Source organism: Mixophyes fleayi, chromosome 2, assembly GCF_038048845.1.
Source record: "Mixophyes fleayi isolate aMixFle1 chromosome 2, aMixFle1.hap1, whole genome shotgun sequence".
NCBI lineage: Eukaryota > Metazoa > Chordata > Amphibia > Anura > Limnodynastidae > Mixophyes > Mixophyes fleayi.
Window position 1 is genome coordinate 358,067,916 of NC_134403.1, and position 13,713 is coordinate 358,081,628.

General features: G+C 46.2%; 1 protein-coding gene across 1 annotated transcript in view; it reads right to left on the minus strand.

Annotated features, from left to right (window-relative positions):
- RCAN1 (regulator of calcineurin 1) overlaps positions 1–5,777 on the minus strand; it is a 100,302-nt gene extending 94,525 nt beyond the window's left edge. Inside the window, exon 1 of the mRNA XM_075197223.1 lies at positions 5,459–5,777. Coding sequence (XP_075053324.1) covers positions 5,459–5,647 — 189 coding nt within the window. The 5' untranslated portion in view covers positions 5,648–5,777. The remainder of the gene's footprint in view (positions 1–5,458) is intronic.
- Positions 5,778–13,713: the final 7,936 nt, after the last annotated feature.

Sequence of the window (13,713 nt, forward strand, 5' to 3'; positions counted from 1 at the left end):
CTGAAATGATTGGTTTGTTTGGGCCCCCACACCAAAAAAGCTATTCATCTCTCCCTGTACAGACTAAACAGGCTCTACTGAGGCAAGATGTCGTCCTCATCCTCAACCTCTGATTCCTCTCCCCCTACAGTGTGTACTTCCTCCTCATCACACATTATCAATTCGTCCCCGCTGGACTCCACAACCACAGGTCCCTCTGTAGTATCTGGAGGGCAGTGCTGTACTTCATTGAGGAATTGATTATTCATTTTTATAAACATCATTTTTTCAACGTTGTGAGGAAGCAACCTCCTTCGCCGCTCACTGACCAGGTTCCCCGCTGCACTAAAAACTCTTTCCGAGTACACACTGGAGGGGGGACAACTCAGTTAAAAAATAGAGCCAGTTTGTACAGGGGCTTCCAAACTGCCTTTTTTTCCTGCCAGTAACAATATGGACTGTCTGACATGTCTACTTGGATGGTGTCAGCAAAGTAATCATCCACAATTTTTTCTATTGTGACAGCATCCAATGCAGCGAGAGTAGACATGTCTGCAATGGTTGGCAGGTCCTTCAGTCCGGACCAGATGTTATCAGCATCCCCGCCAGTGCCTCTTTTGGGAAAACTGAGCTTTTTCCTCGCAGCCATAGATGTGGAAGAAAATGAGGGTGGAGCTGTTGGCATGTCACGGTCCTCTTCAGAGGACAATCTCCTGACCAGCAGGTCTTTGCACCGCTGTAGACTTGTGTCCGCCGGAAACAGAGACACAACATACGCTTTAAACCGAGGATCGAGCACGGTGGCCAGAATGTATTCCTCTGACTTTAAAAGAGTGACCACCCTCGGATCCTGGCAAAGCGTACGAAGGGCTACATCCACAAGAGCTACATGCTTGGTGTAATCGCAATGGCTTACCAGCTCCTCCCTCACTTTCTCCAGCTGCTTCTGCAACAGCCTGATCAGGGGAATGACCTGACTCAAGCTGGCAGTGTCGGAACTGACTTCTCGTGTGGCAAGTTCAAATGGCTGCAGAACCTTGCACAACACGGAAATCAGTCTCCACTGCGCTTGACTGAGGCGCATCCCCACTCCTTTGCCTATGTCGTAGGTGGCTGTGTAGGCCTGAATGGCCTTTTGCTGCTCCTCCATCCTCTGCAGCATATAGAGGGTGGAGTTCCAGCGCGTCACAACCTCTTGTTTGAGGTGATGGCAGGGCAGGTTCATGCTTTTTTGATGTGCCTCTAGTCTGCGGTAGGCACTGGCTGAATGCCGAAAATGTCCAGCAATTTTGCGCGCCACCGCAAGCATCTCCTGCACACCCCTGTCACTCTTGAGGTAATGCTGCACCACCAAATTAATGGTGTGGGCAAAACATGGGACGTGCTGGAAATTGCCCATATTTAATGCCCGCACAATGTTACTGGCATTGTCTGACACCACAAATCCCATGAGAGTCTAAGTGGGGTAAGCCACTGGGAGATAATTTCCCTCATTTTCTCTAATATGTTGTCAGCATTGTGCCTCTTATTAAAGCCTGTAATGCACAATGTTGCCTGCCTTTGCACGAGCCGCCATTTTGTAGTTGCTGCTACTGATGCAGCTGTTGCTGTTGCTGCGGAAGGGGATGCATCTACCCAGTGGGCTGTCACAGTCATATAGTCCTTCGTTTGCCCAGAACCACTTGTCCACATGTCCGTGGTTAAGTGGACAGTGGGTACAACCGCATTTTTTAGAGCACTGAGAACACTTGATCGTACTTCTCTGTACATTTTTGGTATCGCCTGCCTAGTGAAGTGGAATCTCGACGGGATTTGGTACCGGGGACACAATACCTCCATCAACCCTCTAAATCCCACTCCACTGATGGCGGACACCGGGCGCACGTCTAACACCAACATTGCAGTTACAGCCGCAGTTATACGCTTTGCAATAGGGTGACTACTATCGTATTTTGTGGTCATGGCAAACGACTGTTGGACGGTCAATTGTTTTGTGAAAGACTTAGCGGTTTTACGACTTCCCCTCTGGGAAGATGACCGACTAACAGCAGCAACAGCAGCAGTGGCAGTAGTAGGCGTACCGCTGCAGGATTCCTCGGATGAATCCCGTATTGAGGAGGACTCAGTCTGGCTGCTGACTTGGGCTGCAGGACTGAATCTGATGGAGATTGTGGAGGAAGTTGACGAGGAGGGTGTTGCTGGTGTGTATCCAACGGGACCACGGGATTTAGGTGTCCCTGTACCGATGAGGGTCCTAGCCCCAGTTCCTGAACTAACCACTGAACTATGAAGGTTATTCAGGTGACGTATAAGGGAGGATGTTCCTAGGTGGGCAAGATCCTTACCCCTGCTTATTTGAGCTTTACATAAGCTACATATGGCCATACATTGGTTGTCTGGATTTGGATAAAAATAACTCCAGACCGAAGAGGTGCATTTTTTGGTCTTCTGACCAGGCATGACGATGGGCTTTTTCATCCCATGGACATCAGCTGTTTCCCCCCCTGGTGCCTCATTTACAATAACCACATCACCATCCTCCTCATCAAGTTCCTCCACAGCGCCAGCTACATCATCAATAGGCTCCTCCCGAGCCACCTCTTCCCGTACAGTGATGGGAAGGTCAGGCTTGACAACCACCAACACCCTTGGACTCGTCTTGAGGATTTGTGATAATTTCTCTTTAGAAGGCAGAGTTGTTTGCTGTTTTGTTGCTGACAGCATAACTCTCTTCAATTTTTTGTGGGGGGGGGGGGGGGAGGAGGAGGAGGGCTAAGATCCGTGGGTGAAGCTGAACCACTAGTCATGAACACGGGCCAGGGCCTAAGCCGTTCCTTGCCACTCCGTGTCGTAAATGGCATATTGGCAACTTTACGTTTCTCCTCAGATGATTTTAAGTTTCTCTTTTTGCTACTTTTTCTTAACTTGGGCTTTTTGGATTTTACATGCCCGGTACTACGAGATTGGGCATCGGGCTTGGAAGACGACGTTGATGGCATTTCATCGTCTATGTCATGACTAGTGGCAGCAGCTTCAGCATTAGGAGGAAGTGGGTCTTGATCTTTCCCTACTTTATCCTCCAAATTTTTGGTCTCCATTATATGTAGCACAAGATACTGCAGAATGTGTGAACTTGGTAATATTGCAGTACCAATGGACTTATACTGCTGTATTGGTTTTGCAAATTTGGTTATAATAATTATTATATATTTTTTTTTTTTTAAATTTTTTATTTTTTTTTACTTTTTTTTTATTTTTTAAAAACTTGGGAATAATGGGGAAATAACTATGCCCTTAGAAGCACAGAGCACAGGACACAGCACCACTGGACTGAACAGGACACGGCACAGGACCCAGCAGCACTACGGAACTCAGCAGGACAGAGCACAGGACACAGCACCACTGGACTGATACTGCAGAATGTGTGAACTTTGTAATATTGCAGTACCAATGGACTTATACTGCTGGATTGGTTTTGCAAATTTGGTTATAATTATTATATATTTTTTTTTTTTTTAATTTTTTTTTTTTTTACTTTTTTTTTATTTTTTAAAAACTTGGGAATAATGGGGAAATAACTATGCCCTTAGAAGCACAGAGCACAGGACACAGCACCACTGGACTGAACAGGACACGGCACAGGACCCAGCAGCACTACGGAACTCAGCAGGACAGAGCACAGGACACAGCACCACTGGACTGATACTGCAGAACACAGCACAGCACAGCACAGCACAGCACAGAACTAAACAGCACAGAACTAAACAGCACAGAACTAAACAGCACAGAGGACCACCTAACACACCCTCCCTCTACCCTGATCAATGCCCGAGTGAAGATGGCGGCGACTAGCGGGGAATTTATAGGATCCGAGTATCGCGAGATCCGACAACGGGATTATGAGTCAGAGCCTCAGTTTCACATTTAAATTTGGCGCCAATACCCGGATCTGTCTCGGATCCGACTCGGATCCGCAACGTTCGGGTGGGCTCGGATTTCATAAATCCGAGTGCGCTCATCCCTAATATATATATATATATATATATATATATATATATATATATATATATATATATATATATACACACATATTGAGTTACAGAAGTAGTATAGTGCCAAGCTAGAATGAGTCAGAAATAATATTTTGATATATTATATTAGCCACAATGATAAATGTTGATATTTGCTATTTCAATAAGTGTTTTTTATATCTGTATAAAAGGGTTAATTTTCCACAGTGCAATTATACATTTCATTAGTGATTTACTAGCAACAGATTATAATCAGTAATGTACTCATATCTTGTATAGCACGAGATTCAGTCAGTACTACTATACCCAGTGTACCCTCCAGATCTCAATGCCCACAGGCTGCACTCACCCATACACAGCAGTCCCCATCCTCCTTTCCCACTACACACAGCAGTGCTGTACACCCTATACACAGCCCCCCATTGTATACATGACACAGCTGAGCTGTACCCCTATACACAGCCCCCCCCTTATACATGACACTGCAGAGCTGTACTCCCTATACACATCCCCCCGTTATACATGACACAGCTGAGCTGTACCCCCTATACACAGCCCCCCCCCCTTATACATAAGATGCAGCAGAGCTGTACCCCCTATACACAGCCCCCCCTTATACATGACACAGCTGAGCTGTACCCCCTATACACAGCCCCCCCTTATACATAAGACACAGCAGAGCTGTACCCCCTATGCACAGGCCCCAATTGTATACATAAGACACAGCTGAGCTGTACCCCCTATACACAGCCCCCCCTTATACATGACACAGCTGAGCTGTACCCCCTATACATAGCCCCCCCGTTATAAGACACAGCAGGGCTGTACCCCCTATACACAGGCCCCCATTGTATACATAAGACACAGCTGAGCTGTACCCCCTATACACAGGCCCCCCTTATACATGACACAGCTGAGCTGTACCCCTATACACAGCCCCCCCTTATACATAAGACACAGCAGAGCTGTACCCCCTATACACAGGCCCCCATTGTATACATAAGACACAGCTGAGCTGTACCCCCTATACAGCCCCCCCTTATACATGACACAGCTGAGCTGTACCCCCTATACACAGCCCCCCCTTATAAGACACAGCAGAGCTGTACCCCCTATACACAGCCCCCCCTTATACATGACACAGCTGAGCTGTACCCCCTATACACAGGCCCCCATTGTATACATAAGACACAGCTGAGCTGTACCCCCTATACACAGCCCCCCCTTATACATAAGACACAGCAGAGCTGTACCCCCTATACACAGGCCCCCATTGTATACATAAGACACAGCTGAGCTGTACCCCCTATACACAGCCCCCCCTTATACATAAGATACAACTGTTGTATCCCCCACACACTGCAGCGTCCCCCCCACCCCCTCCCTGCACACAACAGACATGTTCCTGTCACAGGGCAGACAGGCCGGATAATGGGCAGAGCGCTCACCCTGCAGCGGGCATCATAGAAGACACTGACGTCCAGGTTGCAGCAGATGACAGACGTGGGCAGAGAGCGCAGGTCGATATTCTCCATTTCGATATCCAGGAAATCCCACTCGTTCCCGGCCAGCTGGGAGCCCTGGGCCTCTGCACACATACCGAGGTGGGCTGCAAACTCCCGCAAGGCCTGGTCCATACCGTCACCACAGACAGGACATTAATCACACTGACATCACTGACACTGAGTGCGGGGAGGAGAGGTCTCTGCGCCCGGAGCTGTCATTCTCTTACTGATACATTGTATCAACTTATTACACCAAACTAACGTCACGGAGCCACTGCGGCTTCATCGCTGGGGAGACAGCGGCACCTGCTGGTGGCTGGAGGCAAATGCAGCTCAACAGGATGGTTTGCCACAAGTGCTGCAGAACTGCAGATAAAACAAATCTCTAGGTAGCGAACCGAGCCCGTAATGACGTCAGAAAGGGGCATGAATTGTGCATTGTATTTTATTGCCTCTTACTTAGTGCCCACCACAATATCGTACATTTCCACATCATATAATGTTACATAACTAGCATAATAGCCACAAGTCCAGTACTCATTGCTGATCACTCACTACCCTTCAACCTAATTCCTTTTCAGTAGAGATGCTCAGGCTCGGTTCCTCGAGAACCGAACACACCCGAACTTAGGGGGTCGGCTCGGTACTCGGATCCCCTAAGTTCGGGGAGTACTGTCGCAAGCCCTCGGAATTGAAATCGAGACAAAACGTCATGGTGACGTCGTCGGATCTCGGGAGTTTTGAATTCCTTTTTAAGATCCAACGTAGCAAAGGGTGGGAGGAAGGATGGACCCCCATTTTTATTTTCTGCCACTGCTGTGTGCCAATGTGTCCTAGATGTGCTAGGAACTGCCGTGTGTTTGTGTCATTGCTCTGTTGCTTAGCATCCAGCCAGGTCGCTGCAGTATTTGTTTCAAAGTGTATGAAAATAATATTGTGACCTGTGAGGTGGTTAAAATTGACTGCAAATGATTGGAAATTAGTGTTATTGAGGTTAATAATAATGTAGGAACAAAAAAAGAGCAAAAATATGTGATTTTAGCATATTTTAGGATTTTTTTCTAAAATATCCAAAACCAAAACCAAATCACGTAGCTAATCCAGATCCAAAACCAAAACCAGTTCACGGGGTCGCTGAGCATCTCTACTTTTTAGTAAGATCATGCAGTTTCTGCTTTTCAATCTACAATATTGACCAGGACAGAATTGTTTGTCCAAAAGTAGACAGCTGTCTAATATGCCGTCATATACAGCCTAATGGGCACTATAATAAGACCATGCCACCATATGCCGCCTGGCGCCCTACATATAAAGGGTCATGCCACCTTATACAGACCCCATAATACCATCTATGTGCCATCCTATTGCCCAACATAGAAGGGACAAATGACCATATGCAGCTCAGTGGCCAACATATAGGATCCATCCCGCTATCTACAGCTCAGTGCCCAGCAGAAGAGCAACATGCCACCACATACAGCCTAGTTTCACCATATGATGCCCATGTACCCACAACCAGGGACAAGCACAGGAATTGGACAAGAGAAATTTCAGCCTTGTCTTTCAAAACACACAAATACTACATATAGGTCCATATATATATATATATATATATATATATATATATATATATATATATATATATATATATATTCTATATTATATCTGTGTCATGCTCTGGAACGCCTACAGATCGCTCTGCCCTGAAAGAGCAGCCAGTGCACATGCTTGTTCAGTGCGACTGTATTTCTTACAATCCTATTCAGTATTTCTGTCCTAGTGGGGATTCTGGCCCCCTGCACTAGCCTATGATAATCCAACAGAACTAGCATAAATAGTCCCTTAACACTGTATATCTCCCAACTGTCTCCATGTAGACAAGGCAGTCCCCATGTGTGCGAGCTATTATCAGCCTACCCTATAAACGTTATGTATTAGATTACACACTGACGATCCTGGAGATTAAATTGCAACAATTAAGTGAATGAAGGCGATCCTACTACACAACCATTACACATATCGTGTGTATCTCAGATCAATGGAAAAAGCAAAATAATAAAATAGTAATCACTGTGATGAAAGTGATATTTTAACATTGCGTGACTATAAATCACCAGTGCACCAGAGGATTTCTGAGCAGAACTTAATACTCACACTTACAAGCACTTTCAGAGAATTCTCTCACATGTAGAGGTGGACTAACAACGTAAGTGTAAATTGCGTTGTATTCCACGCCACACGTATATTAAGATACATGCGACTTGGACTAGTACACAAAATGGGTGTAATCGTCAGTGGAGATTTTGCAGGGGAGCGCAGCCACAACAGATAGGACTCATAGGGGTAAATTTATCAAGCTGCAGGTTTGAAAAAGTGGAGATGTTGCCTATAGCAACCAATCAGATTCTAGCTGTCATTTTGTAGAATGCACTAAATAAATTACAACTAGAATCTGATTGGTTGCTAAAGGCAACATCTCCACTTTTTCAAACCTGCAGTTTGATAAATTTACCCCATAGAGGTGTATCAGCGGCTCCTTTCCCTCAGCATAGAATATAACACGCCCTTACTGTATTATGCCTACACCTGCCCCCCTAACTACTACCTCCATTCTGTCTCTCTATGCATAGAGAGGTACAAGGCGACGATACGTCTCAGCCTCAGGAATTGGGATCCATGACTCCGGTGCCTGTGCGCCCCCACTGTTCACATGGTGGCTGTTTGAGCCACGAGTCTAAAACTAGTTTTGCTCTAAGCTGTGAACTGCACTGCTGCCCATATGGACAGCAGATATATGCTGTATATTCAGAGCAGCGTCCCCCGGTGACGTTCTGTTTGGAAAAAATTCATCCAAGACTCTCATCCGAATCAGTCATGTAAATATGAGCACATGAAATACTCACGTCACTTGGCTGCACTGCAATTAGTTCACATGCAAGCATGCAGCCCGTGTATTACATAGGTGCCTGGATTTACATCCTTTAAATTTGGTATAAGGAATTAAAACACTAATTAGCGCTCAGCAACCGGAGCTCAGGTCAGAAACGCAGTGTAGAGACATAAATCTGTGTCTTATGTTCACTGATAAATGGCAAATACAACCTATACAGCAAGTAGAGCAGTGATTCAGCAATGGAAACACCTGTACTCCAGCTGACAGGATAGGATTTTATTTTACATATTTTTTTACTCCCTTTAGACATAATACTTGTGCCACATTCAAGCCCTCTCTACAAAGCCTCATAGCTCCATGGCCAGACATCATCCCACCCTACTACTCTACAATGTTTCATAGCTCCATGGCCAGACTCCACCCAATCCTACTCTACAATGCTTCATAGCTCCATGGCCAGACTCCACCCAATCCTACTCTACAATGCTTCATAGCTCCATGGACAGACTCCACCCAATCCTACTCTACAATGCTTCATAGCTCCATGGCCAGACTCCACCCAATCCTACTCTACAATGCTTCATAGCTCCATGGACAGACTCCACCCATCCTACTCTACAATGCTTCATAGTTCCATGGCCAGACTCCACCCAATCCTACTCTACAATGCTTCATAGCTCCATGGACAGACTCCACCCATCCTACTCTACAATGCTTCATAGTTCCATGGCCAGACTCCACCCAATCCTACTCTACAATGCTTCATAGCTCCATGGCCAGACTCCACCCAATCCTACTCTACAATGCTTCATAGCTCCATGGACAGACTTCACCCATCCTACTCTACAATGCTTCATAGTTCCATGGCCAGACTGCACCCAATCCCACTCTACAATGCTTCATAGCTCCATGATCAGACTGCACCCAATCCCACTCTACAATGTTTCATAGCTCCGATCAGACTCCACCCAATCCCACTCTACAATGCTTCATAGCTCCAATCAGACTCCACCCAATCCCACTCTACAATGCTTCATAGCTCCATGATCAGACTGCACCCAATCCCACTCTACAATGCTTCATAGCTCCATGATCAGACTGCACCCAATCCCACTCTACAATGCTTCATAGCTCCGATCAGACTCCACCCAATCCCACTCTACAATGCTTTATAGCTCCATGGCCAGACTCCACCCAATCCCACTCTACACTGCTTCATAGCTCCGATCAGACTCCACCCAATCCCACTCTACAATGCTTCATAGCTCCATGGTCAGACTCCACCCAATCTCACTCTTCAATGCCCAATAGGAGATCTATATTATATATAAATATTTTTATGAAAAGATCATTGATTTTTATATTTTATGCTGACAGGTATACTATACATAAGGAAACAATGATGAGGGAAGACTGCCACCCCTGCAATAATGCCACCCTAGGCTCGGCCCTATATGACCTTTTCCCAAATGTAGCCCTGCCAGCTGGGGTGCTGAGGATGGAGGCATAGCCAGATCATTAATTAGGCACCACAGGCTCTCGCTTTGGGACCAGTGGGTACTGAGGAGCCGGATTAGCGTCACCCATGCCTATGTTTTGTTTTTTTGTCGAACAGAAAGGGGGAAGGGGTCCCAAACCAGTATACTGCCTAGGACCCCTTGGGGTCTTAGTCTGTCGCTGAATGGATGGAGGGAGATCAAGGAACATAAATGAGCATTAGTATGGCTGTGAGCAATGTGTGAAAATAACAATAAAAGGTAATATAAAGAACCATAACCGATAAGGGAGTGCAAAACTTGTGTGCTTGCACATATACACCTAGTCTGCTTTGTGCATAACCAAAGCTTGTTTCCTAGAGCAAGTGGGTCGCCCCTTGGGATCTGGGGTATGCATTTTATCCCCAAAAATTGGGGGTTGTCTCTATTATAAAACCACCAACAATCTGAGCTTTGCATAGTAAGACCACCACAGGTCTGGGGTCTGTATAGTAAGACCACCACAGGTCTGGGGGTTTGTATAGTAAGACCCCCACAGGTCTGGGGGTCTGTATAGTAAGATCCCCACAGGTCTGGGGGTCTGTATAGTAAGACCACCACAGGTCTGGGGGTCTGTATAGTAAGACCACCACAGATCTGGGGTCTGTATAGTAAGACCCGCACAGGTCTTGGGTCTGTATAGTAAGACCACCACAGGTCTGAGGGTCTGTATAGTAAGACCACCACAGGTCTGGGGGTCTGTATAGTAAGACCCGCACAGGTCTTGGGTCTGTATAGTAAGACCACCACAGGTCTGGGGGCTTGTATAGTAAGACCCCCACAGGTCTGGGGGTCTGTATAGTAAGATCCCCACAGGTCTGGGGGTCTGTATAGTAAGACCACCACAGGTCTGGGGGTCTGTATAGTAAGACCACCACAGGTCTGGGGTCTGTATAGTAAGACCACCACAGTTCTGTGGTCTGTATAGTAAGACCACCACAGGTCTGGGGTCTGTATAGTAAGACCACCACAGGTCTGGGGGTCTGTATAGTAAGACCCGCACAGGTCTTGGGTCTGTATAGTAAGACCACCACAGGTCTGGGGGTTTGTATAGTAAGACCCCCACAGGTCTGGGGGTCTGTATAGTAAGATCCCCACAGGTCTGGGGGTCTGTATAGTAAGACCACCACAGGTCTGGGGGTCTGTATAGTAAGACCACCACAGGTCTGGGGTCTGTATAGTAAGACCACCACAGTTCTGTGGTCTGTATAGTAAGACCACCACAGGTCTGGGGTCTGTATAGTAAGACCACCACAGGTCTGGGGTCTGTATAGTAAGACCACCACAGGTCTGAGGGTCTGTATAGTAAGACCACCACAGTTCTGGGAGTCTGTATAGTAAGACCACCACAAGTCTGGGGGTCTGTATAGTAAGACCACCACAGGTCTGGGGTCTGTATAGTAAGACCACCACAGGTCTGGGGTCTGTATAGTAAGACCCGCACAGGTCTTGGGTCTGTATAGCAAGACCACCACAGGTCTGGGGGTTTGTATAGTAAGACCCCCACAGGTCTGGGGGTCTGTATAGTAAGATCCCCACAGGTCTGGGGGTCTGTATAGTAAGACCACCACAGGTCTGGGGGTCTGTATAGTAAGACCACCACAGGTCTGGGGTCTGTATAGTAAGACCCTCACAGGTCTTGGGTCTGTATAGTAAGACCACCACAGTTCTGTGGTCTGTATAGTAAGACCACCACAGGTCTGGGGTCTGTATAGTAAGACCACCACAGGTCTGAGGGTCTGTATAGTAAGACCACCACAGTTCTGGGAGTCTGTATAGTAAGACCACCACAGGTCTGGGGTCTGTATAGTAAGACCACCACAGGTCTGGGGTCTGTATAGTAAGACCACCACAGGTCTGGGGGTCTGTATAGTAAGACCCGCACAGGTCTTGGGTCTGTATAGTAAGACCACCACAGGTCTGGGGGTTTGTATAGTAAGACCCCCACAGGTCTGGGGGTCTGTATAGTAAGATCCCCACAGGTCTGGGGGTCTGTATAGTAAGACCACCACAGGTCTGGGGGTCTGTATAGTAAGACCACCACAGGTCTGGGGTCTGTATAGTAAGACCACCACAGTTCTGTGGTCTGTATAGTAAGACCACCACAGGTCTGGGGTCTGTATAGTAAGACCACCATAGGTCTGGGGGTCTGTATAGTAAGACCACCACAGGTCTGAGGGTCTGTATAGTAAGACCACCACAGTTCTGGGAGTCTGTATAGTAAGACCACCACAAGTCTGGGGGTCTGTATAGTAAGACCACCACAGGTCTGGGGGTCTGTATAGTAAGACCACCACAGTTCTGGGAGTCTGTATAATAAGACCACCACAGGTCTGGGGGTCTGTATAGTAAGACCACCACAGGTCTGGGGGTCTGTATAGTAAGACCACCACAGGTCTGGGGTCTGTATAGTAAGACCACCATAGGTCTGGGAGTCTGTATAGTAAGACCACCACAGGTCTGGGGTCTGTATAGTAAGACCACCACAGGTCTGGGGTCTGTATAGTAAGACCCCCATAGGTCTTGGGTCTGTATAGTAAGACCACCACAGGTCTGGGGTCTGTATAGTAAGACCACCATAGGTCTGGGAGTCTGTATAGTAAGACCACCACAGGTCTGGGGTCTGTATAGTAAGACCACCACAGGTCTGTGGTCTGTATAGTAAGACCACCACAGGTCTGGGGTCTGTATAGTAAGACCACCACAGGTCTGGGGTCTGTATAGTAAGACCACCACAGGTCTGGGGTCTGTATAGTAAGACCACCACATGTCTGGGGTCTGTATAGTAAGACCACCATAGGTCTGGAGGTCTGTATAATAAGACCACCATAAGTCTGGGGGTCTGTATAATAAGACCACCACAGGTCTGGTGGTCTGTATAGTAAGCCCACCACAGGTCTGGGGGTCTGTATAGTAAGACCAGCAATGATTTAGAGGTCTGCTCTGTAACCACAACAGATTTAGGGGGCCTGCATTGTAAAACTACCAGAGATTTGGGGGTCTACATTTTATAGTGGTCTCCAGAACAATGTTGGCATTGAATATTAGTTACTAGCATGCATTGTGTTTTTATTAGTGGTCAAGAGAAAGCTCTTGTTATACAGAGATCACTTGAAAGTTTTCTCTATTTTATATTGTTTATTAGGATGCTCTATGAATTGTACCTAGATCATTAATGTTATCTGTATTGCAGTAAGATCACTAGAATGGTCTCTGTATTGTATTGCGGTCATTAGAATGTTCTCTGTATTGTAGTAAGATCACTAGAATGTTCTCTGTATTGTATAGCGGTCACTAGAATGTTCTCTGTATTGTAGTAAGATCACTAGAATGTTCTCTGTATTGTATAGTGGTCATTAGAATGTTCTCTGTATTGTAAAGTTTCACTAGAATGTTCTCTGTATTGTAAGGTTTTCACTAGAATGTTTTCTGTATTGTATTAAGATCACTAGAATGTTATCTGTATTCTGCAGGGGTCACTAGAATGTTCTCTGTATTCTGCAGAGATCACTAGAATATTCTCTAAATTATACAGAGATCACTGTATAACTGTCCCCTATATTATGCAGAGGTCACTAGAATGTCCCTTATATTATGTAGTTGTCACTAGAATGTCCCCTATATTATGTAGAGGTCACTAGAATGTCCCCTATATTATGTACAAGTCACTAGAATGTCCCCTATATTATGCAGAGGTCACTAGAATAGTTTCAGTATTGAATACTAGTTAGATGGCACCTGTAGGTGTTTATTGCTCTTTGACATAATTT